We start from the raw sequence: 26,993 nt of genomic DNA, 5'->3' as shown, positions 1-26,993 counted from the left end.
GAGATCCCAAGACACAAACTCCCTGCTGGTCTGCTTGACTATCCATCCATTCAACCCTCTCACTTCTCCTCCTTCTTGGGTTCTTCCTTCTTCTCCTCTTCCTTCTTCTCCTCCTTCTTGGGCTCCTCCTTCTTCTTGTCATCCTTCTTGTCATCCTTCTTGTCATCCTTCTTCTCCTCCTTCTTGGCATCGTCCTTCTTCTTGTCATCCTTCTTCTTATCCTCTTTCTTCTTATCCTCTTTCTTATCCTCCTTCTTGGTCTCCTCCTTCTTCTCTTCCTCGGGCATCGGCTCTGTAGTGAGGATCACTTTGCCAATGTTGTTCCTTTCCTGCATCTTTCTCATGGCATCACCCACCTGGAGGAGAGAGGGAGAAGCTGATTATTTAAGGCGAGATGAAAGAGCAAATAGCGAAAAGGAGCAAAGGGAAGCTTTTAAACAGTTCTCTTTGAGACAGAAGAAGCTAGTATCATCCCTCCAAAAACATTTCCACAGCAATATGTGTTTCTTTACATTATCTGCCTCCAATTTCCCTTCTTGACACCACAGCCTGGAAACAAATATTGCAAGCTTGCTCTTCAAATATGACTTTAATATGCAGTATATGAGAAATTATATTTGTTTAGATGAGACTTTAATAATCTTTGAGGGGAAATTAGATTGTTGCAGCAGTACACAGCAAATAAGAAGTGGTAACAGGATAACGGAGCAAATGGAGGGAATAATGAACACTTCAAACATGCATTATTTAATATTAGTGTGTCTTAAATATAAAAATAGTGAATGTTTTAATGATGGGCCAACTAAAATCAAAATCACTTTTTGCTTCATTTTATCAAATTCACCCATTCTATCAAATAACAGACATCCCCCCACAATATTAAGATGTTTTAATCACTACGCATTAGGAAGGAAGTAACAGATTTCCTCAAGAAGACGGAGTGTTGATTACATGGAAGTAAGTAGTTTGTGTTTAAAGCAAAAGAGGGAATACTTTGCTGAAATGCAAACTTGAAGCCACTGGCTTTCAACTGATGACAACTTAGGTATTGCTTTTTAAAATGTAATCTACATTTATAAACATTCATCAGCTTCATAATAGCTGATGGTTCTACTACAACTCAGCTTGGAAATATTGTGCAAGGAAACTTTCCACTAAAAATACATTTTGCAGTAAAACTTTCAAAGTATTGTGTAATTCAGATTGCTGAAGCGTTAAGCCTAAACTTAAGAACTGATTTTCTTTCCTAAGACCAAGGATTGAGGATTTTATGCTCCATCACTTCAAGTAAAATTTCTTTTAAGAAGAGATTTCTTTGCTGGCTAGAATGAACAGGATTATAGTGACCAAAATATGTGGTACTGTAGAATTTGGCATGTCATTCTTATTGAAAGGTTGGCCTGGAAAAATGTTACACCGTCCTATTGAGGTGCTTATTGGGTTAAAATGATTAGAAAAAAGAAGAAGTATGAAGTGGCAAATCTGATATTTATGAGATTTTCTTTCCAAAAACTAAATATTTCACGTTGGGGACAGATGAGATTACAACCCTCAGGCTCCCCTTTCCATATTGATGGATGGGTGATGTTGGTCCTACTGCTCCTTCATCATAATGATGAGTGGAGAATCCCAGCCAGACTGGCCCCACCCTCCTCTTGACCACTGGGCTCTGTCCACTGTCTGTTCCCGTCTCCATCACATCTCCCTCCCTCCTTCCTCAAATCTCGCTATTTGCGCGAGGCAGGCAGACCACCTAACGACCAATGCCACGGCAACAGGGCCATCTCCTAGCAACGTAAAGCCTGGCTGAAACGTGGCCCTGACGACTTAGACACATGGGAAAGGGAGAGGAGGCGGCGGAGGGAGCAACTGGTATCCCACAAATGAAGAACAGGCAATGAAAGAAAGGGAGGGGTGAGTCCAGGAATTATAAGAATCATCTTCGATGTGAATGAAAGTCACAGACTGCCTCCTTTTAACGACTCCACCGACTTCTAGGCTTCACTCTCTAAGATCTGCCAACCTCTCTCACTCCCAGGCATCTTGATAAGGGTGTGCTATTTGTGGCTACTTACATGACCATTATCTTCTTGGAAATCGGTGCAGATGTAGATAATGAATCCTGAGGAACTACAGGAAAGGAAGGAACAGTCTAATTTACAAAAAAAAATGGTCCTAGCATGTTCATTGATTACTGGAGGAAAAACAAAGAGTGACAGTGGGGGGGATGGGATGTGATGAATGGGGTCAAGATGTGGCATTTCAACCGAGGTCATAAAAATCGATCAACTATCTGTCATGGTCTGCTGTGTCATTAGTTTTTCCATGTCTCTTTTTTTCAGTTAACTCCTCTTATTTGTAAGTTTCTGTTGTGTATGTGTCCATTTTATTTCGTGCCTTTATTATTTTTTCCAATATTTTTATGGTCTGATTTGCCTTTTTCCCCTCGCCTGTTGATTGCCATCCTGCTCTACTTTATGTACTTTTAGACCTGTTTTACTTAGTCTTTGTGACTTTTCCCTCCCCATTTCTGTCGGCGACTCCCCTTCTTTTCTCCTCCTGTTTGGAAATTTTTATCCAATAAGATAAAAGTTTTTTCAGTTCAGTTATTTATTTTTTGCTGCAAAATGAGACTGAAGCAAACCAACAGTGTCACTAAAACCTGTCATAAATGTTGCCATGTGGTCAAGTTGTTGTTATTAACAGTGATAAATTATCATAAAAATCCCCTAATTTTTCTTCTCCAGAAATAAATTGACATTTGAACTCAGCAACCTGTTCTATATGAGTTTAACCTGGTTACAACCTGGCAGCCATTTGAGTCGAGTTCTCTCAAGTTGTGCGTTCGCATTTATAAATTATTTAAGCAAATATATGAAACCTTTGACAACCACAGAGTGATTGCAGTCAGTCCAAGTCTGACAGCAACTGTTTGCCGAAAGGTTGCCTCCTATCAAGTGACCTGTGTAATCACGATCACTGGCCGTAACACCTCCAAGCTCTGGACAATTTTAACTTGTATGACTGAGCCATTAGTTTGCTGAGCCGATTAAATGTAAATTTGCTCGGGTTGCATGATCACGGGATGGTGGCGCATGAGGTGAGCCCTCTTGTTCATCGTTTTCCCAGAGTATTTTTATTTATCTAATAAAATAAATGGATTCCCTGTATCGCCACGTAATTGCCACATAAAATATCAGGATACTAAGCTGTATCGATTTCTTTGCCCCAAACCTTAACTTTAATGGTCTTCTCCCTCCATCTGTAAATTAATTAACTTAATTATATACTCTGCAATGCATCTTCTGCCTTGGTGCCTGCGTTTGAAAAGTACACTAAAACATAACCCTATTAACCCACAGCTTTTACTTCTACTAGCAGAAGTGTGACTGGCTACGGTTACATCTTCTGACTGAAGATTTCAGGTCAGCTGTTTACATGGAATGTGATTTAATATGGTCTGAGTTTTACATGCATGGATGCACAAACACTAAACTGGGACAGTGTAACATGCATAAGAGTAATAAACAGAGTCATTTTCACTCAAACTGCAGCCCTGAATTTTTACAGGCATTACCCAGGAAAGAACATTGGAGAGTTGGATTGGACATTAATCGGAATTTGACCTGCCAGCTCCCTGGTCCTGTGATATTTCACTGTGCCATTGTAAGATGACATAGCCAAAAGTAGAGTGAATGTACAGCAAATGAGTGGTTGTCAAGTTTCCTACAGGCGTATTACCAGAAGCGAGAAGGCATTCAAAGCAGACCATAACCTGCTTCATGCCAAGTACGAGTAATGATCCAACTGGTTTCTCCTAGCATTAAGTTCTTGTGAAAGTTCTTATCCCTTTGATGGGTGTTGGAGCAGCTCTCTGATCTGAAGCAGTTTCCATTATTATCTTCTTTAAAATCAAACTCCACGTAGGGCCAATTCAGCTCAAACCACCATTTTTACAAAATCGTAAAAAGTGTTTACAACCTTTGTTTAGAAAAAAAAAAAGGAATCATTTATGTGCTATAATTTCTTTTTAAATTCTGATCAGTTTATGAAAAGGTCCCACCCTATGCAACCATTTTAAATTTCAGTCAGTTTCAGCCGTTTCATATTTCTTTGTATGGAGCTTTTAAACCTTTCAGAATCATTAGGCTTCATGTAAATCTAACCCATGTTTGCAGACTTTGTCCAAAAACTTGCTCCAAGCCAGACAGAGATTATACCTTCTCTTCTGTGTATTTCCACTCTCCTTCCATGTCTCTTTCTCATACATCAGGGCCCCTCCCTAAGACAGAGGCACACGCTGACTAAAGGATGTCACCATAGCAACAAGAGAGAAAGAGCAAAAAAGATACACTGTGAGGAGGGAGAAGGAGAGAATACAGCGAGACAGAGAGAGACAGAGAGGGAGTCAATAACCTAAAGACAGAGAAAAAGAATCTGATAGAAAGAGCAGACAGATGGAGAGGCAGAGAAAGAGCGTCAGATGGCGGAGAAAGGCAGCGGGTGTTTCTCTCCGGTCCCAGTCACACAGCCAAAATACTGACCAGCTCTGACTTTGACAACAGAAGATATCAGCCTCTGACTCACTCTCTCTCCGTCTATCTGTGTTTTTCACACCATCTCTATTCATATCTGTTAGCAGCGTTAATTTTGTCAGCAACAATCTGAGTCTGTCTGTCTGACTGAGACAGAGCGCTTCTTCTGCACAAACTTTGGCTGTTGAATGGGAGGCCTATTGAATCACGGCCACACCCAGCTTCTGCAGATCCTACCACCAAATGCATAAACAGACACAGGCCCACCTGGCATTCACATCCATTTTAAGAAAGGGGGGGGGGGGGGGGGGGGGGGGGGGGTTGTAAATGTGAGTCAATAAGCATATATATTAGAGGTGTAAATGCACCCGTGTTGTGATAAATCATCTGGTCTTACAAAAAAAAAAAAAAAGATATAAAGGACATGAAATGGAAACTGTTTAGTGGCAAATTCAGCTAAAGGAAAACTACTGCATATATCTTGTAAAATACAGAAGATTTTCTATTATTAATATAAGTTTTGAAAAAAATTTGATGAATTTCTGCTAAATTGTAAAGATTAGCAGAAATTCATCTAAAATATAATTTAGATTAACAAATGAACTAAATAAATACAAGCCATTACATTTATACTAAATTAATGTAATGTCAAAAATTCTAAGGCTACACTGTAATAGTCCCTGCAATGACCTAATCTACTCAACTACACTGACCACTTTAAGCAAAATTTCAAAAAACAAAAAAAATAACAATGATATAATCTCATAGTATTTAACCGATCATAGCCTCTACTTATAAATTTATTTTATGTGAGAATAAAGAACGTAATCCACCAAGACATAATCCACATGAGACTAATAGTAATTACTGGCATAAATAGGCAAGCACAGAGACACAAACCTGCTCAAGATGCCAAGTAGAGTCAATGCGGGGTTTGATTTTGCCGTCCTTGTAGAAATCCAGAATGGTATTCATTGCCTCGGTGATGAGCTCTGTCTCCCCATCTAGGTAGCCAAGGTGGAAGCCACACACCGACTTGTTTCCCTGAATCAAGCTGAGTGTGTGGATGGAGAACTGGTGGTACCAGTTCTTTGCCACAGCAAGCAGGTTCTTCTTTTGTCCTGCCAGCATGTTAGCCGCTCCTGGCAGAAAAAGTAAGAGCTTAAATCGCTTATCACTGGAATAAAAAGCTTAAGAAAGACTTTCAACTAGAAACTAACTTAGAGCAGGCCAGCTACACACCTGCAGTCAAAGGTTTTGTGACTACCTTAAATTCATGAAACACAGACTACTCAAAACTCTTTGTGTTGGCTCCTACCATTGAACTGTTATTGAGGCTGGCAAATTTATATGTCTATAGATATTAAGATATATAATATGGGGAGTTGTAAATAGATGGGGAAGGAACTGGAACCCTTTATTCTGCACTCTTTTGTTAGACCACACCCATTTTCAAACTACACCTCAGTTTTGATCTCAACTTCTCATCCTCAGTGGTGAGGATTAATACTTATTTTTCCACAGACAGAAACATGCATGCACGCCTGCCAAAATAGTCTAAATCTTCTTTGTGGTAGTAATAATACAGTATTTTCTCCAGGACAAAATTTTGCCATGAGATTCAATTATGAAATTTCCCAGTCCCCCACCAATTTTCTCAGTTTTTTTTCATCTGCAACAGCTTTACCCACCTGATAACCTATTTTCATCTTAGTGGTGAAAGACCCACTCTATTAATGTATTAAAAAATGAGCAGAAAATTGGACGACAGGTAATTTTTTGTCAAGTAATGTACACAAAAAGATCACAAATGTTTCTTTTTAACTGGTCATTTAGTGTGGAGATTTGCCGTTTTGGCTGTTTTACGTCACTGTAAATTGAATATCTCTGTCAAGCGTCAAGTGCTGCACCTTGTTATATCGAGTTTGTTGTTTCCCTTCTGTCTCCCCTCAGTCCTCAAACTCTCACCTACACCTTCCACCCTAAAAAAAAAACCTCTTTAGCACTTCAGCTGTCACTGTCAACACATCCCTATTCCCCCTCATCCTGCGTTCATGTAGCCTATGGCCTCACTGTGTGAGCTTTTCTCAAGGGAAACAGGGGACACAAAGCATGCTCTGACAGAAAGAGGGACCCAGTCTGCTACATTCAGACACATTCCAGGTTTCTTGCGCATAAAACACTCATTGTTCGGCTATGCATACTTCTGATAAGCTGGAAAAGAAGCTGAGGGGGAGGATGGTGGGGTGGAGCTGGAGGGTTTTGTGGGGGTGACATGGATGAATGGGCGAGGGTGGAGGGCACCATGCTGGGTAGTAGGTTTCTGAGCAACATGCAAAGGGAGCACCCTGTTCTCCATGGATGCCGACCCCACCCACTGCATGTATACTGGTTCGAGTTTGGCATCTCAACACAGCTAGTGTAAAGGGCTTCCCACGAATGACATGCAGCATGCCGATGACATGGGCCTCTATTCTGCCCACCACTCTACTAGTCTGCTACAAATTAAAGGTTTGACATCATCGGTCTTATATTGGGTATATTGTCTTTTGTTGATGTGCTTTATTTCAAGCTGTAGAGTTGCAGTTAAAAAAAATGAAGCAGTAAATTGAAGCCTTAGCATTCCTACTAATGTTACATGACGCTATAATAAGGTCACCAACAATTATAATGGCCAACATTTTGGTTTAGACCTTAAGTTTTAGAAAAAAAAAGAAAAAAAAAAGTGGCCACTTAATAGTATAGTTAAAAAATTACAGCCCAAATTATTGGCCTGTTCTTCCAAAGCAATGTTGTGGATGGCTGTCTCGTGAAAATTACCAACTGACTCTCAAGCATTGGCCTTGTTTTTCTACTTACCATAGGTAATAAGTTTGCCCATAGGCTTCAGCAGGTTGTAGGCCTTATGGGTATCTGATCCTCCAAGAGGGTCCAGTATTATGTCCATCCCTGGAGCAGAATAGAGAAGAAAGGGACAGTCATCACTGGTGTGAATTCAGAGAGAACAGCCTGCCAAGTCTCCTCAGCAGCCACCTCTGCATGGCAGAGTTCACTGGGAGTAGCAAGTGTGGCCAAGTCGCACCATGTTTGCACAGAGACGAGCCCATATATTCCAAGAGACGTAAGAAGAAGAGTCGAGTAAGGGCCTGCTTGTTTGATGTTCTTTCATTCTTGTCACTGATCAGACCAGAGGGATAAAATGACTTTCTGTTGCTGTCCATTCCTTGGAGGATAGAATAATAACCTACCCTCTGAACAGATGGTAAAGGATGGCAATCTAACTATGAAGGTTTCTTTGTGGCTTATTAATGGTGAACTATATAAGCTCAGGCCTAATGATGCTCCTTTCCGCCAGAGGGGACTCCTCAAATTGGGCTACCCCTCCTTGCTCTATTAAACCCTGCTTTTATTGGTTGTGGGAGGCTCACAGCAGGACTCCGCCTTGACCACAGCACACATAAATTGACAGGCAGCCAAAGACACAGAGGGAAAGGTAGAGAGCAGGACTGCACATTGATCCAGGCTTCTAATTAGATACATTGTGTCCAAAGTGTCAGTTCTCGCTATCTGTCTCTGTAATGCCTGTCTGTCTAACTCTATGTTACAAAGAACAGAGACGGCCTGAAGAGGGGACTATGAAATGAGCCACCAGCATAATAACAGTCTCCATCCTGCTAGGATCACAGCAGTAGTTGGAAGGAGAAACAGGAACTGAACATTGTTTCATTTTACTGAAAAGCTGAATTCTTTTGTGCTCATCTTGGCGAGTCCATCTACATAAAACTGTGTGGATACGTTGTTGGTGGCAGTGAGAATCCAAACAGTCACTGTTTAGTGAAATGAGTTTGCTGGGTAGGGAAAATGACTCCCTACATGCTATCTGTCTAGTGCACATTGCAGCCAGCTCTGTCGAGAAAGACAATGTGGTTGAAAATGTATCATCTCAGTGTTTGCAGCCACACAGTACTGGTTCTTGCCAGGGGAAAATATCAATCTGAATTTCAGATTGTTTCAGTTTCAAATATGAAACAGTCTCAATATGAATTTAGGCAGCTTTAACAGTGCATATGGCTAATTTTCTTACCTTTTGGACTGATCTTGCGGACTTCCTCCACATAGTCCTTGGTGCGATAGTCAATGGCATGCGTAACTCCACCCTGGGTGATGGTCTCATGTTTACTGGCTGAAGCAGTGCCAAACACAGTCACATCCTTCACTGTCTTGCACAGCTGAGTAGCTGCAATCCCCACACCACCTGAAGGAAGACAAGAGTTAATTTGATGTGTGAAATCATGAACTGCAAAAAAACACGATTTGTAATGAATTCTAGTGCAAACTCTATTTGGCATGGATTTATAACCAACTTAATCTTTCAAGGCAACACCCTGAACAAAACATACCTCAACACAAGCATCTAGGAATTTCCATTCTACACATACTTATGGCAGGTAAATGTGATTTTAATTATTAATTCTCCCAAACAAGCAAGTCAATATCAGTGTGAATGTGTTTTGCTCAGGGGTATGTAAGGAGCGCATTAAACACAATCACATTAACCCAGCTGGCCTGGGGTGAATAGACACCCACACACATCCAGGTCTGGAGAAAGTAGCCATTGTAGCTCAAATGACATCGAATTTCTGGTTCTCTTATTTGAAACAACCTGTCAAAAATTCCAAAGTCAAAAAAAAAAAAAAAAAAAAAAAAAAAAAAAGTAGCTCAAGTCTTTTTTTCCCCACCATTTGGAAAATGACAGTTGGATTACAAATGAAATAGTTCCTTATGATCATGTCAGCTGAAAACAAAAAGGGCTCCACTGTCCAAGACTTTAAAGACAGATTGGATGTTTTGGATATCTGTGTTTTTTGTGTGCTGTATTCCAAAGTGTGTACATAGTTGTGGCAAAAGCCTCTGCCAGTGTTTGCAAAGGCAGCCAGCGCAAGAAGTAATAGGTTACTGATAAGCAGTGGCTTGTTTGAAATAGGGCCTGACTTGAGGACTTGAACTGAAAGGCATCCATAAAGGTCATTCATGCCTGACCAAGTAAAGAGTGCATCTTATCTGAATCAGAGAGTAAAGCAAAACATATTTAAATAACAAATTTTTAATTGCATAGTTGGGCTGCCTGTCTGCTAGAAAGGTTTGGAGTAGATGAATAATTTGCATGCTTACATAGACATCTACACTTAAATATTTAGTAGACTATGGAAGATCAAGAGCAAGATCATCTTAAAGACAGGAAGACAGAGACATGCATGAGAAGCACACATTTGATTGCCCTTGTGCAAAAGATTAGACTTGTGGAATTGATTGTTGTCAATAAGTTATCTTTACATACAGTGATAAAATGCACACAGTAGCAAAGTGTTTTGAACATGCCGTGGGATGTGTTGTTTTCAGTGCTTTCGATAACGTTGGAATTTCCACAGAGCGAATGTTGTGCATCAGATGACACTGATGCACCTCTGGTCCCTTCATATAAACGTAAAGATTATTCTGAGCCAGTGAACCAGTCTTTTCAGAGCAACGTCTCAGCAGTTCCTCTCTGCGGATGCACTATTGCATAAAAACAGCAAAAAATAAATAAACTGAACCAAGATTTAATGATAGGATTAGGCCCCATTCTCTTACCAGCATGAAAAATAAAATGGTTTGCTTTTACTCCCGTGTTAAAAATAAATGAAAGTTTTGTAACTAAAATGTGTTATAGAGGAGAAAGAACCAGGAAATAAAAGCCGAATTTTTTAAAATTCAACTGCTTCAAAAGCCTTATTTTCAATGTGACGACAAGAAATTCTTTTTATTTTGTGATTTTAATTTGACAGCCTTCGACCAGGAGAGGTGAATCAATCACTCTGCATTGGTGTTATCAAGCCTACTGACACCAACGTTATTGAAGGGTATGAGAATCAAAGCTCTTGCTGCTGGACATGAAGTAAAAATGAAAGTGAACAATAAACTGTTTTTTGATACACAGTCACCAAAATCATTCAAGGAGCGTCTTTTAAAGAAAAAAAAAAAAAAAAAAAAAAAAAGTAGTTACAGCGAACGGCATATTTAAAATCACAATAATTCCTTTAGTCAGTTCAAAAGACTTAAAACAAACACTTCATGGTTCACAGCAATGATTCTGATCTCATTTTCTGTTAGATTTGAATCTTTCACAGGGTTCAAAAAAGGGTCAAAAAACTTGTAAAGACAAATCCAAATCATTTTAATTTGCTTCCTTCACAAACCTTCATTTCAGTGTAAAGAAAGAAATGTATTCTGTGTTGTTTTGTTGATGTAAGAGCCCGAGTCCAGGAGAGATGAATCAGCCGCTCTTCGTTACTATAATCACGCCTGCTGACACCGAGGGTACAACTGACGAGAAAACAAAATCGAGGCTGTTGCTGTTGGATGTGAGTGCCGTCACGGCTGCGTTATAACAGCACCGTCTCTCCTTGTCCTCAGTGAGAAACCAAGTTTGCGTTGCCAAGGAAACCTCGGCCAAATTGCCGACAATGACTGAGCAGAGGGAGCCATTTTGTTTCAATAACTGCTCTTGCTTTGGGCAAGTTTGTCATTAGTATCATATCTTACGTTATAATTAATATGTGATAACAAACAGTTCATCACAAAGCTGCATGCATGTTTCCACACATTCGAACACAGCGCAAACATGCCTACTTGACTTGAGTTTTTGCACTAGTGCACACGCGACAGTTTGCGTGAGGTAGAGGGGAAGGCAGACAAAGTGAGAAATTGTTGAATATGCATCGCCTGTCATGTGGGAGGTTTAAGAGCTGTTTTTAGTCAATGGCTTTTTCCCCTTCTGTTGCAGTAATACATAGTGAGGGGAAAACGTAGCAATAAGTGTCTGTTTTAATGATATTGTACACCCATATTTTGATAACGAGAGAAGACAAAATTAGTTCATATTGGCTGGTTACAAATGTTTCCAGTCAAAGAAACATTGTGGCCAATGAGGAGAACGGTACCTGTTTCTGAATCCCATGAGAACAAACTCCTGATCCTCCATCACAAGACTCCTGAGCTGTGCCAGAACCCCTTATTGCACCCCATCTCAATTCGCAAATACACACACACACACACACACGGACACACACATTGATACATGCACAGATCACAAAGGAGAGAGGAGCGGGGCCATAGCTTTGAACAGCTCTTAATGGCTGCTGGTATCTGCTAATCTTCACAAATATGCCAAGATTAAAATATTAACCTCTTATTAACCTAGTGCTTTTGCTTGTGTTCCTGAATTATAAGTCTTCCCTTTATATCTATTTCTTTTAACTAAAATAATGTTTCTTGGCAGGAGCAGAGTGTGAATTCATGTTAATTTAGAACCAGCCACAAACACTGATCCATTTGCTCAGGGAAGCAAAAAGCAGCTTAAGTACATTTTTGTTGCTAATTACATTTCTTCTCCTGAAGATTCAATTGAATTGTTTACACTCGGCGATTAGGAAATGTCAAAAAGCATCCACCTATCTGTTGTGTTCTTCCCTCTCCCTCTCCGGAGAAGCTGGATAAACAGTAGGGTTTTTGTCTTTCCCTGAATCCGTACATTCTAACATTCTGGCACAAATTGCACTTGGCTTCCACAATATGAGTTAGGAGTGAAGAGGAATTTTCCCCAAAACACAGTGGAATCCAAACTGACACTGAGGCCACTATTATTGCTCCACACCCAGAGTTCACCAGCAGGGGAGGGTGGGGACATGAGAAATATTTTTCAGATTTATAAAAATAAATGAAATATCCACGTCGAGTGTCAATCAACTTTAAAGCCATATCCTTGTCAGCGTTTTGTGTTACTTGCCCAAATGAAGATCATCTTACACGTCACGGTGTTACTCAATTGTATGAGTCAGTCTGTGATTTCAGGTGTTAGTATGGGGACGGATGGAGGCCGTACGGTTACTGTCAACACCAGAAGATGACTAGTCCCTGGTCCTTGTTTCTTTTTCTGGGATTTCTTCACAGAAGGACTCATGTCCTCCTTAACCTATCATTAGTGGCTAACAAAGAATGAAATACAGGAATCTCTTGTTACCCAGAGTCACCATGGCAGGGTTACAATCTCAACAAGTTGAACCAAATAAACTTGTTGAGATTCTTGCTGTTCTTTTCAGCTCTATAATTGACTTCAGATACAACTCCTGTAATGACAAAAGGAGCTGTGGCTGGCTGTTGTTAATGTGTACTTTTGAGGTATTATACTACATTATACAAACTCTGTGTTTTCTGGAATGACTGTTCTAGTGTGTGTACTTGCACTGTGGGCTTGAAGAGCAGTTTAATGTGCTCTCTCTAATGTTGAAATTCTGTGTTTCATACAGGAAATCCACTTTTAGTTACTGTGAGTGAATTTAAAAAAACAAAAAAACATCCCTTGCACATATGTGATGGTGGCCCCTGTAATTTCCTGAGTAATGATTCTCACGTAGCACTAACAAAAACAGTCACAGCACAGACCAAATAATAATATGCATGTAAAGGTATAGACATAACCTTCTTTTCTTGTCGCAAAATGAAACACAAGCTGGTGTGCACTTATTCTGTTTTGCCACACAGATACAGATACGATCACACAAACAGGTGTCCTGAAAAAGGTTTCACATACACCTGTGACTGTATGTGGTGGTTGGGATGAGGGTAGATGGGGTCATTTGTCAACGGCTACAGCAATGAGAGCGCGAACAAGCAACGTGATTGGTGGGTTAGGTTGGAGGTTGCCCTGGTTTCTCTTTCCTATCTGTGCAGCTGATCTGCCTGCCGGCAATGCCAGGCCCAGGGAACGCAGAGACGGTTCAACCACGCAGCCCAGATTCCCGCTTAGTGGTCAGAGTGAATTAGCATTTGCTAAACTAGGGTACGGTCGTACCCTAGTTTAGCAAATGCACACAGACTGGAAAGAAGAGGAAGGGAAATCATTTATAAAGACACAGACTTTTGTAATCACTCCAAGGAGCAACAAATCTGTGAGAGCCAGAGATGTAAGTACGCATGAGCTAATGCTTAAACAGCAAGGGACTTTGTTAGCTGGTAAATAATTAATGAGAACAGTAATCTGTGAGGGAGTCCTGGGAGGAGAAAATTACACTGAAATAAGAATCTTTCTTGGAATCATACAACATCCCCCCCAAAAAACCCCAAAACAAAAAAAAAACAAAAAAAAACAACAACACACATTTTGCCAGTCCCATCTGCAGTCAACTGCGCACTGGTGGCTTACACATATGCCTTAGGCATTGCCTGAAGGTTTGACAGCAGTCATGAAGATCTATACCAGGATATGGTTCTCATTTACCAAACCCGAGAGATCCAGCCACCTGTTTCACTCACTAAGCATTCAGAGATCACTGACAGTACACTTGCAATACTGAGGTGCATATAGAACCCCCCCCACAAAAAAGGAAAAGTTGTAATTATTTCAGATACCCAAGTTCCCCAAGTCCTTTCAATGTGCTATGTAGAGAACTGTCCGACAGCTGCTTCTAAAGCAGGACAAGTATGAAAGCAGTTAAAAATAACATCCCTTCACATTAGTTGTTTGCAGAGGCATGAGGGATTCAAAGGTAAAAAATGGTCTAAGAAACTTTCAGTTGTTTCATTATTGCTTTCACAATTCACACAGCGCAATGGAGATTAAAAGCATGCTTTCAAGCTGAAATTTACATGAGTAGAAATTACTTCCAGGACCATCAGCTCTACAGATTACCATTAACAAGGATTTAACTCCTCAGCTGTGACTGCTGTCCCCCATCACAGTCAAGAGTGTATTTCACCAACATACAGCAGCTGGAAGCCTCTCACTTCAACTCTTGCCAGCTAATCCTCAGTGTAACCCTGGCGTAAGGCTATCCTATACACTCCAGGAAGATGCAGCTGCAGCAGCCACCATAATTGGTCGCTGAGAAAAATAAAATCCAAAACACGAACCTCAAACTTTATGAGCCGAGATAATTGATAACATATGATGGAGACGAAAGCACCTTACAGTGCTATTAGTGTGCAGAGTATTTTTTTTTTAAGCAGTGAAAGATTGAGCTGGAAATCCAGGCATTCATGGGGGACATGGCTGAAGCACAGAAGCAGAATCCTCCCCTACAGCGCCACCTAATTCTTATTATGCATTCTACATCTCCAACACAATGCGTGACACCTAATGCTGGACCGCAGTCAGTCATAAATAAAACAGAGGTAGACGTCATGTTTGGAAGCAGTGGAGCCCCATATGTATGCAGGAATGTGTAGTGTGGGTGTGGTGGGGGGGGGGCGACGACTGGCCAGGGTTCATAAACATTAGGGCCAGTTCAGGGAGAGGTCAGAGGAAAGGCAGTTGGCTGGGTACAGTGAAAAACCCACGAGATGCATCCTAATGCCGCTAAACTTCGTCCCCACCCAAGCCCTCTGGGGAAAACAAAAGGGGAAACGTGCGTACGTTCCCCGATGACGAAGACTAGAGCACGGATATGGAGAGGTCAAGCAGAGGGAGCAGAGGTCACGGAGTGCCGGAGGCGGAGGAGGACAACGGAGGATGCAGATGTGAAACGCAGTGGAGTAGAGAGGCACGATGGGAGGAAATACAAAAAGCCATTGTTTGGAGAGAAAGGACAGGAGCGGACCCACGAGAGAAGCAGCTGAGGACTAATCACCAGAGTTTACTTACATGCACATAAAGGCCTGACTGACAGACAGAGTCTAAACACCAGGCAGGCATTCCTATCTGGTCACCTAATCCTGATGGGTTAAGGTCACCATACATTTGAGGAAATGTTGCTCTTCATGCTGATGTGACATTACCAGAAAACATGGAGACACAAAAGCATCCATCCCTGAAGACGCTCACAACAGAGTTCAGCAGGTTATTCCCATGAACATCTGTCACTGCTTTCCATCAGCAAGAGTATTAAAATTTATCACCACCATTAATGCAACTTTTCACAAAATGAGGTTGAAAATGACCTGGGAGAAATTTGGAGTAAAACTAATGAATAAATTATTTTTATAGGGAAAATAGAGGCCAAAATATAAAAAAATAAGTGCTGGCCTTCATTACACTGAAATACTTGTTGAATCCTTTTTATTTCTACAGAATGATAAAACTTTTTGACATGTGTGGTGTGAACTTTTTTCCAGCTTTTGAAGTGAGACCTGGCAAATTTTTTTTAGAAGCCACTGATTCAAAGCAACCAGCTGCGAAGGGTTATGTTATTATTTCTGACATTACCGGTAACCTTTACTTCAGTTTCATACGATCTTTAAATCTTGAAATATGGTGGCACGGTGGTTAGCAATGTTGCCTCACAGCAAGAAGGTCCCGAGTTCAGCTCCACCATCAGGCCAGGGTCTTTCTGTGTGGAGTTTGCATGTTCTCCCCATGTTCACATGGGTTCTCTCTGGTTACTTGGATGTCTTTTTCTTTCAAAGACATGCAATTAGTGGGGATAAGTTAATTGGAAACTCGAAATTGCCCATAGATGTGAATGTGAGTCTAAATGGTTGTCTGCATCTGTGTGTTAGCCCTGCGACAGACTAGCGACCTGTCCAGGGTGTGCCCAGCCTCTCGTCCAAGATAGCTGGGATAGGCTCCATCTCCCCCGCCACCCCGAAAAGGATAAGAAGCTGAGAATGGATGGATTCTGTGAAATTTCACATGCACAGTTTAACAATTAGAATGACCCTCATGTCATTATAATAAACATATAGTGAGTTAGAATAGCATAAAAAATTCCTCCATCCGAAAGTATACAAACCTACCAGTATACCTACCAGTATTTCTTCAGCTCATTCATCAGGTCTTAAAATAAAGTGGAACAATTACAAGTTAACCATTTAAGAGCCAGATTATTTCTTGAAAGGGACCAACTTTTTTTTAATGACATAATTTTCTCTATATTGTAAATCCATTCTAGAAGAGGAGATCCCTCTTCTGTTGGTCTTCCAGGACTCTGCTACTTGTCCCCTGACTTAAAGATTTTTTTTGCATTTTATTCTTCTTATCCAAACTATGATATACATCAATGTTAGTAACCTTTATATAAGAAAAACTCCCAAATCTGTCAAAAATGATATGATTAGATGTTCATTATTAGGAATTATTGTTCAACTAAAGGTTTTAGGACCTTCAGGGACGCTTTAAATATAATTTAATTAATCATTTTCTAAAGCGATTAATTAGCGGATTAGATTCTTATAAGAAAAAAAAAAAAAGAAAGAAAAACAGTCAGTCAGAGTCAAAGAATTTACTAGAAAGACATGAAGGTGAGGAATGAAGAAAATTACTCAAACAGAGAGTCTATGTGGTAAAAAGCTGTCGATCTTGGCCTTCAATAAAAAGAAAAAATAACCAGTTTATATCGTAGTTACAACTGTACTTTGTCACTGAGGTTGAAAAACCAATCACTGCCTGTGCTACTCCTGGGTTATGTGGCCCAGTTAATCTCATCTTAAAGCTCACTATATTATCTTTGCTCAACATAAACAAATGTTGCAAGAACGTGGTGTTATGCAGACATGTCTTACACACAAGATCAGTGTTGTTTGTTTGGGTGCACTTCCACATGCACCCAGCAATTGCAAAATTTTGAGACAGTCTAATGAGTCTAATGTAAATCCCTTTGCCTATTTATGCTAGTCAAATGGGTGGAGCTGTGAGAAAGGTTTAGCTGTAACTCACTATTGTGTCATAACTTCATAGGATAAAAGATGCATGTACCTTGGAATTGCATATCGATTAATTTTACCTGTGGAAACAGATGATAACAAACACCAGCACTAACAAATGATGTTATAAAAGATAAATCTTCTCAAAGTTACTACACATAATAAGAGTGCCTTGTGAGTATGAACAATATGGAAAGTCCAACTAAGAGTCATAACCCCTGCCCCCTCCATGTCAAAATGAAACCAGGGATATTTGAGTTGTGATGTGCTCAGAACTCAATCATGTGATGTGCTTAATCATGGACTGCAAAAAGGGGTCACAGGTAAACATTGCTTCAGTGTTAGCCAAAAAAGGGAACCATCGCCTTAGATTACTTTACTATAAAGCTAGAAGCAATGCCTGTGTTAGCAGTTAAGTTGTTTATTATCTAAAAACAAAGTGGTAATTGTTTTGTCTATAAACATGTTAGAAAGTACTGAAAGTTTCCCATGATCATCAGATCACTTTCTTTTTCTGTCAGAAATTATAGAAATTTCATTTACAATAACATGAATGACATAAAAGCAACAAGTCTTTTTGTGCAAGCTAAACTTTCATTTAGTAAAAGGCTTTAGACTAATATGTACTAGCATACTTTTGATACCACTTTTTATTTTTTATATATTTATAAAAATAGTGCGTATTCAAAAAGCTTGTCTCTCTTACTCTGGGCCAGAAATTTCAGCTTCCGCACACTTACATACAGCAAATTGTTCAGTTTCATTACTGTCTGAGCGGAAGAGCACAGCGGTGCCGTGGTTTGCACGGTTACCTCACAGCAAGAAGGTCCTGTGTTTGAATCCATAAGCCTGCTGGCTTGTGGCTTTTTGCATGGTGTTTGTGTGTTCTCCCTGTGTCTGTGAGAGTTCTCTTGGTTATTCCGGTTTCCATTGATGGTTGAAAGACAAGCCTGTTAGGTCTTAATTTGAAATAACCAGTTGCACTGGAATGGTGGAATACATTTTGTAAGGAACATAAGCACCCCTGGCTTTAATCTCCTTCTTGTTATTGGAAAACAGACTTGAAAGAACAGCGCAGATAGGTCTGTAGACACTCAGTCTTACCCCACCCCCATCTCTCTTTGACCCTGTCACAGCAGACACCTTTGATCACACTAATCAGAGAACATCAGGAACAATTTTGACAGACTCAGGGTGGGACACGCACACACACACACACACACACACGCGCACGCACACGCGCACACACACACGCACGCACTTTGAGCCACGCAGCCGATGATGATGTTAAGAGAAGGATGCACGCAGCTCTCACGCTCTAACACCTTATTCAGAAAAGGCACTACTAATATACACACTGCTAGCTTTTAGAGCGGTGCAGCAGGACGTACACTATTTGCAATGATTATTTACACATGCAAGGAATGACAGAGCACTGGCAAGACTGTTCAGCAAATATTTTTGTCATAGCCTCAGCAATGTGCTTTTACAATCCTGATGTCCGGACAGCTGGCGAGCCAGGATTGGCAGCCTGCCCTGAGAAACCAGAGATGCCGCATCAACCAAACCAGCAGGGAAATGTGTCTTACACCACACCACACAGCATTCCTCTCATCGACAACACACTCTGCACAGGAACCCTTGGGCCATACAGTTTTTGTATTCACAGGGATGAATTGCATCAACTAGATGATATGATTAATGCAAACATTTGGGATTCCTCTGTAGACCACCAGTTCCACAACTATGAGCACGTTAGCTGTCATTCAGCTCGGGGCATATCGCAGTTTAGTTTACAAATTCATTCTTTTTTCAGTGTTAATGTCAAGGGATGCATTCACCTGGCAGTCAGGTTTCTTAGCAATCCTCACCCACAAACTGCTCCCAAAGCTGAGGGACCCCTTTCTTGCTCCCTCTACACAATTAAAGTGGGAATAAGACAAAAAGTGAGAAATGTGCAGTGGTAGACAGCAGAAAAGGGGAAGGGAGAATGAGAGAGCGTCTTATTTTGGCTAGTGTTCTTCAGTTCTCTCCAGCTGGCCTGATTGTGTAAACAGAGCAGAATTAAATGCTCTCAAGCTTTGTGGATCACACCCCAAAACAGGTGCTTTTACTCCCTCAATCCCCATCTCTCTCCCTCCCACCCACTCGCTCTGAACGTTGACCGTTTACACTCCAGGTGGCAGGTGCTCTTATATTAGTGGAGTCCTAGAGAGAGTAAAACACTGAGCCATATCTCATACAGATGAAGTCTGGGACCTTTTCCATTGGCTATAATTCATAAAGAAAAATGCATAAACAGGGCACGCAGAGAAGGAGAAAGTCAAGAAGTGAAAGTGCCAAAGGGTGTTTTCTTTAGTCTGTAATACCAGCTTTGTATCTTTGATTTGTGTTCTTCTGATGAACTGTAAAATGGTCTCTTTAACTCTATTAAAGAGGTTGATATAAACACAGTTCACAATCACAGAGATGGTGCAAACTAAGATGAAACTGACAAATAGCTGTAGGATTACATTTATTTACATATGACCTTTTTGGAATGCAGGCAATTATTCAAAGCTGCAAGCACAGTGGTTGAAGTAACAATCCCTTTTATCAATGTATCTTCAACCTATGCCTAGCAGAAAACAAGGAGTCTGTGTGTTCCACATGGGCATAAAAATTTCTCTATATTTTTGAAAACTGGTTTCTGCTTAGTTTTTACCTGCAGCCGCATGGACGAGCACGCTCTGGTTGGGTCGCAGGTTGCCAAAGTCAAACAGCATCATGTAGGCGGTGATGTAGTTGACAGGCAGGGCTGCTGCCTCCTCAAAACTCATCCCCTCTGGGATTAGGAAGGTGTGGTTTGCTGGCACCACTGCTACCTCCTGCCACAGCCCAAAGCGGTTCAGCACCATAACCTTATCACCAACCTGAAACAAAGAGCACAGCAAGACATGGGTGGAAAGAAATTGTAAATTCAGTTCTTGTAACCCGGGGGCCAGAGCTTGTTAGGGGGTAAATGAATAGTTATTATAGACGGTCTGATTACATTACATGCACATATTAAGTTAACACGTGAACAATTTATTTTCTTAACGAATCTGCATTAAAAATAATTAGAGATTATGGATGCAGAGAAAACAAGTGAGTGAATTAGCATCATGGACAATACTTTAAACAGCAAACTAAAGGTATAGATGAATGGAATGTAGGCTAAAATGAATGGATAAATCACTGAAATGGTTACAAGTTTTCCAGTGCAACTTGCAGCTCTACAAATGACTGGAACATGCAGAATTAAAATAAGATCCCATTTAAAATTCATTTAATTGAACACATTCGCATTATTGATGAGTAGTGTCGATGAGGGGATTTTTGAGTTCATCCCACCTGACAAAAAAGATTGACACCAAAGTCCTAAAGCACTGGAAAATCAGTAAGATATCTGTTTCCCACTAAAATATATCTGAATCCCGTGGACCACCTTACAATGATGTAAGCCAGGGAAAAACCTCTCCTTTCTGTCTCTGGGTCAATATTGTATCAACTGCAGAGTGACACATTACAATAATGTATGTATAACAGATTTTTAAACAATTTTCTTAAATAAGGTCTAAATTCTGCAATACTTTAACCGACTGAGTTCTTGAGATGAACCCATTTCACTGCTGGAGGCGCTGGTCTGTTCATCTCCTGCTATCTTTGTCTCATAGTCCTTAGTGCAGTGTGAATGATGCAATCCACAGAACAGAAATAATTAGACTAAGGTTTATTTTTATCTTATAGCAACACACACAAACATGCGGCCACCTCGGTCACCAAACTCAAACACTTTGCTTTTAAAGTGTGGAAGCAAAGAAGGAAAGCGATAAACTAGAGCAGAATAAGAATAGTAACCAGAGCTGCGCCGAGTTTATAAAGGAAGAAAAACAGTGATGCAGTTAAAGAAAAAGAAGAAAAAAAAGATTTGAAGTTGTTAACTGCTTGCACGAAGATTTTGTTAGCTTTAAAAACCAACATGCATCGTATTAAAACATGAGAAAGAATTAAAGTATTAAATGCGATCAGGAAATAACACTCAAGAAGGGGAAAAAACCAAACAATCACTACATCATAAGTGCCCTCTTGGCTCTTAATATGAGAAAACATGTGAGAAGCATTTAATAATTTTGCCAGTGTACTGGTTTAGAACAACTTTGGTCCCAGGTGCAATGTGTGTTTCATATCCTAATCACCATCTTGTCCTTTTACCGCTCTCAGACTATCCTTATCAAAGCAGGATCCTCCAATTCGCAAAAGCCACAATTAGCCATGATATTACCCCCCTCCCCCAGCAGGCTAACTAACCAATCAGGAGAACTTAGTCGAGGGACACAAGAAACAACGACAACTGTAGCATTATAAATCCTTTCCTGTTTTCTTCCTCCCCCCTAACCACAGCTCCTGACATAGCTCACCCTCCCACCTCGTTTCCACTCTCCCCACTTTTTCTCTTCCCTTCTTTCTCTTTCACTTCCTGACTCCTTTTCCTCTTATAACTATAGAATGTCTTCCTTCCCCTTCTCCAGTCCCGCGTCTCATCCTGTCTGTGACTTCTTTGACATCCCCTCTTTCATCACCAGTTCTTCATCCTCCGTTGTCTCTTTCTGTCTTAACCATCCTTTTTCTTCTTTCCCTTGTGAGGAGTGTCCCGTATCACCTCTTCCTCATCAGTGAGACAGGACAATGGGGCCCATCTTCTCCCCTGGCTTCTCTCCACCCATCACAGTCCCTGCCAGATTCTTCCCCATGGCTGAGCATAAGACAAGCTCTCGCCTCCTGGGAACAAACCCTCTCCACCCGGGCTTCTCTAATGGTCTGGAGGGAGCCATGCGCCTCGCTGTCTATCCATTCCAATTAGAGAGATCTCTCTCTCTTTTCATACCCTCATCTTTCTGTCTAAAGGCTGAGTCATTTGGTATATTTCAGAGTATACTATCACTTTTTTACCACGGGCTACTTCCCTTGGCTTGCTGACAGCTCTCTCACATTTCCATCTCCTTGTCTTTTCTTACCGCTGGGATCTTCAAATTCATCAACCTCTGTGATTTAATTGGGGGTGCAGTGTGGTACAAATCGATACGCGGGGGAGTTCAGGCGTTTACAGGAAACAAACATGACTCACAAATGCATTTGCAGCCATTCTTCCATGCCCATGTAAAGCATGTGAGTTACTGTCAGTCACACAGAAGCTGCGTAGGAACATTCAAGGCCAAATAAACCAGCCTTGTGACACTTCTGTTACAACATCTTCACAGTGTGACAAACGCATAGCCTCTTCTTGCACTTCCTTTCTCTGCCTTCATGCTGCATCAGATGTAGTTAGGGTGAGGAGTGCAGGCACCTTGAACAAAGACATTGTATATGAATGGACTTAATCAGATAGTGATTCAATTTTGGGGTATGCAAGCCTCCTAGTCAGCTGCTTTGTGGCTTGGAGCTTTGATGATGTAGGCAAAAAAATTATCAAGTTTAAAAAAAAAAGAAAGGTTGAACAAAGTCAGGTTCAGGCGAAAGATAAAGGCTAAACATAACACCCACACAGCTCTTGTGACTCCTGTGAATAAAATTAAAGCATACATATTTCTGCTGCATCAGTAGGCGTTAGGTTCAACATGGAGTTTGTATGGTGTTAAGGCCACACCCAGCTCCCATCCAGCAAACTACGTGATGGTCTGCAAGCTGTTTTTTGCTTTTTGCACTCACTTGCTGCATCTCTATATTTTATCCATCATCTTTTTTCCCCTCAGATGAATTAAGAAAGTCTAGTTGTTCACCTTTAGAAATTTCCAGAAGAGAAAGGAAAGCACGCGTTACAAGCTCAAGAAGACAATAGAGAAAGCTGTTCTTTAGAAAGCCAGCAAATGTTAAAAGGCCAGAATAAGTGAAGGCAGCACGACAGAGCAAGTCGCCGATAGCCCAGCGGTCATAGACAGAATTAAGAGCTTATATGAAAGGAAAAAAAGCTATAGATAAAGGCAGGGGAGGATTGATGGAGGAAATACCAGACTGACAATGTGGGCCAGGGAGATAATTGAGAACATATGGGCGAGATCCTCACCGAGGGAGAACATTTTTAAAGCTGGTCTGATGTAAAAAAAACAAACAAAAAACAAAACATTAAAAAAAAACGCTGATGTTTAGTGTCACGGGAGCTTCAGGGTGATTCATGATTTTTCTGATCTTACTCAGTGTTTTACTTTTCCCCACATTTGCTTGCTAGGGTTATTTCAGGTGACTCAACTCCTGTAATACTTCAGTCAACTTATAGTTCTTTGAAGGGAAAGTTACTGATAGACAATGGAGGAGAAAAAAAAATCAATAAAAGGAGGTCAAGATAGAGGAAAAACCAGCGTACGGGACTGTTTGATCCATGTACTGATTTGAGTTTCAAAACAAATATTGCTTAATCTTTGAACATAATCTAAAAATGTTTAATAGCCTTTATCTATACTTCAAGAATTTTAGTAAACTACAATAAAGAGCTGAGAGCTCTAAACTATAACTTCACAGTTTATTACTTTAATGAATAATTACATGTCCTTGCTGCATTTCCTTACTTAAGTTTCTTATAACAGGACATCAGTGTTCTTGCAATTCCCCTACTTCTTGCACCACATGTGTATGTGAATACTGTCCTATTCAGCATTTTAACAAACTTCCTGAAGATGAATCCTGACCAGATGTCATTAATTGCTGTGGGTGTCTTAGTCAGGGTGGCCCATAGCTAGATAAACCTTAACTCTCTCTTTGGCCAGACAAACACCAAAAACCCATTCACACACCGGCAACAGAGTCTAAATACAAAACCACCTGTTTAAACACAACAACACTTTTAAAGTCATGCTTTGAAGTGAGAAATTTAGAATCCCACGAGTCTTTGCACTCGCCAAAGGGGGGAGAAAGTGTAGAAGCATTAAAAAGACTCAAAAACACTACTGTACACAGTTTTCTGTATTTTAAAGCAGTTCTCATGCATTTCAGAAATTAACCTAAAGCATTGCATATCTAATATGCTATATCAATGTTTTGGAAATATGAAATAAAACGGATTGCACTCTACTTAACCACTGTTTATCTTACTTTATTTAATTAAGAAGCAATAAATTTATTGCCTTTATGTATTATATATGGGAAGAAAGACACTCAGACACTCCCACTGTTGAATGTCTTTGTGTGCATATGTCTATCTGGGAGAGATACAGGGCAGACAAATAATGCAGCAGTGGGTGATGAGCCTCCCAAAAATTCTGTGCCATCAGGGGTCAGCACATTCCATGTGAGTCAGCTGCCAAAAGATTGCAGTGATCTCTATCCATTAGGAAGATTGTCTCCTAATTCTATAAGCTAAAGGCCGCAAGGGGATGTAGGAGCGTATCGATAGGCTGTGTGTTTCTATGTGTGCTTTGTGACCTTTAAATCAAATCAACATCCCTGACAATGTGGAAAGGAGCAATGAAGTATTCTTGAAACACAGGGGTCTTCGCTTTCTATGATGTCTGGCTGCTGTAAGTTCACCCATCACCAATCATTTAATTAACCCTATTACTGTTATCCTGCAATAGATTAGCCATCCATCTAGGGATCCACACCTTACAGACATATGTGCCACTCCCTGTCAGATGGACTGATTCTGCACTTGCATCACATGGTGTTGTCCACAGATATTAACTGGACGATGTGAGAAAATCTGGTACTAGTACAACAAGCAGCGTGAGTCATCATTGGCTGCTTTGTAACGCTTGGGTTCTTTTTTTTTTGTTTAAAAACCTTTAAAAGGCGTTACCGTGGTGATGCCATGCTGCTAGGAGACAAGACATAGATTCATATGGCTCATCGTGCAATTTAAGACAGACACCAATAATCCTGCTGCCATCACAACGCATCGTTCTTTGTGGATGACAATCAAGGTGGAAGGGGCTTCAATATTCTGTTTAATTTACTTAATTGTCTGAGAGCGCACTGGTTTGAACTTTTGATGTTGAAACACTGGGTTAAAGAGATCTCTGAGCACAGGACATATGATTCGATATCTGTTGGAACATAGTGCGACTGATTCAGTTTCTCACACCATGCTGTCTGTTGCGTCGCGCCTCGCCCTTTCCATTCGTGTGTGCGCCATCGTCGCTCCCGGTAACAAAAGGCGTCGGTGACTTCGGTCTCCGCCACCGGTGTCAAGTCATAATATTTACTGTGACAGCGTTCCATATTCTCCAAAATAAAATGCCTATTAATTAGCCTAACATTTTGCAAGTAGAGCCATGTTTGTATACCCATTAGCCACTCTTTTAAATAATTTTCCATCAAAAGTGCTCGTTTTCTTACACCTAATTGCTTCCTTCTTTTTCTTAACAAAATATGATAGGCTAATAAACACATGAACGCGTTAGTAGCTTTAATTCTGAAGGCAGAACACACTCATTTCCGGTCTTGTCCACGGTGTCTCCAGCTAACTTGACGCAACACGCCGCACCATGGCGCACATCAAAGCGCAGCATAGCGTAGGTGCAGCAAGGATGGAAGGCATCCCACAGATTACATGTGTTTATATAGATTTAGACTTTCAACATGAATGTTTGGTGTGAACAGAGAATCCTTCTCAATCTCAGCAACTAGTTTGTACTTGAAGTTGCTCAATCTAAGTGCGCACTGGTAGCGCAATTCGAAAACCGGGGAGACAAGAGGGGCGACGCCTCTGTTGGCCGCATTGTGCACAACTTGCCTCATTAACACACTTTTGGCTTCTTCAAAAGAGATGAAAAATCAACATGAGCACACTGACATGCTTTATTGCTTTTCACGTTAAGACAACAAGTGCCATCTGCTTTCTACGCAGAAGTGAATGAATGGATGTGAAACCACATTAGCTCAATATTAAACCAAAAAGCCGATTTATATTATCCCCGTATTTTGGATGAATTGCCCTGCAATCGATTGATGACGTTAAATTAATTTAATCGTGGAAATGGAAACCCGACCGCTACTTTTTTCCAGTGAAGGGAGAAAAGCCTGACACGCCCATGCCCAGATGTAACAGTTCGGCCCCAAACTGAATGAAATACATATCACCAAAACATTAACACAAGCACAGCAAGTTTTTTTTTATATGACACAGTAAAAGAAAGAAAAGGCAACAGCTAGTTTGTGCTTACTTTTCTGTCTGTTACTTCCTCCCCTACAGCCTCCACCACCCCGGAGCACTCCATTCCCGGGGTAACCGGCGGGGACGGCAGCCGGTCGTACAGCCCCTGTCTGGCCATCAAGTCGGCGAAGTTCAGTCCGCATGCCTTGACCCGAACCAGGACCTCACCAGCCTTGAGTGTCGGCTTGCCTTTCTTCACCTGCAGCTTGACTTTATCATACCCCCCGTAGCCGGTGAGCACCAGAGCGCGGTAGGTGAAGGTCTCCTCTTCAGGGACCTTCTCGGTGGTCGCCGCCGGGGTGGCCGCTGCCTCTGCGGCGGCGGCGGGTGGGGACTCCGTCTTGGGTGGCTCGGTTTTGGGCTCCTCGGTAGGTTTGGTTTCCTGCTTTTGGTCCACGGCGTTTTGCTGCTGAGCAGGTGCGTCTTCTCCAGACATTGTGCAGACAGTGATGAGCCTAGAAAATCACTTGGAGGTTTTTTTGACTTCTTGTGCTTTTGTTGCCGTGGACGGGCTTGCTGCTTTCAGTCAGATGCTTGACTTGCAAGTAAAAGAAAATGTGAGGGACAGAGCTCCTTTTTCAGCAGTCTAGCATGGAGACGCGACCCGTGCAAAGTGGGCT

General features: G+C 41.0%; 1 protein-coding gene across 1 annotated transcript; it reads right to left on the bottom strand.

Annotated features, from left to right (window-relative positions):
- vat1 (vesicle amine transport 1) lies at window positions 1-26,993 on the bottom strand. The gene is made up of 6 exons (XM_085352751.1): window positions 26,384-26,993; window positions 19,915-20,122; window positions 8,620-8,790; window positions 7,395-7,484; window positions 5,436-5,677; window positions 1-356 (listed from the first exon to the last, which is right to left on the bottom strand). Exons 1-6 carry the CDS (start codon window positions 26,807-26,809, stop codon window positions 60-62), a joined length of 1,434 nt encoding a protein of 477 aa, XP_085208877.1. The 5' UTR covers window positions 26,810-26,993; the 3' UTR covers window positions 1-59.

Source organism: Diplotaxodon limnothrissa, linkage group LG4, assembly GCF_057381915.1.
Source record: "Diplotaxodon limnothrissa isolate DT_005_m linkage group LG4, D_limnothrissa_male_GT1.1, whole genome shotgun sequence".
Taxonomy (NCBI): Eukaryota; Metazoa; Chordata; class Actinopteri; order Cichliformes; family Cichlidae; genus Diplotaxodon; species Diplotaxodon limnothrissa.
The sequence above is the reverse complement of the archived record's forward strand: the minus strand, read 5'-3'. Positions and strand labels throughout refer to the sequence as shown.

Excerpts from the sequence above, each read along its gene's own strand:
- vat1 (XM_085352751.1), bottom strand. The coding sequence starts at position 26,809 with ATGTCTGGAGAAGACGCACCTGCTCAGCAGCAAAACGCCGTGGACCAA. Across the intron at positions 20,123-26,383 it reads AGGAAGTAACAGACAGAAAA|GTTGGTGATAAGGTTATGGT; the intron begins GTAAGCACAAAC and ends TCTTTGTTTCAG. Across the intron at positions 8,791-19,914 it reads GCTCGTCCATGCGGCTGCAG|GTGGTGTGGGGATTGCAGCT; the intron begins GTAAAAACTAAG and ends GTCTTCCTTCAG.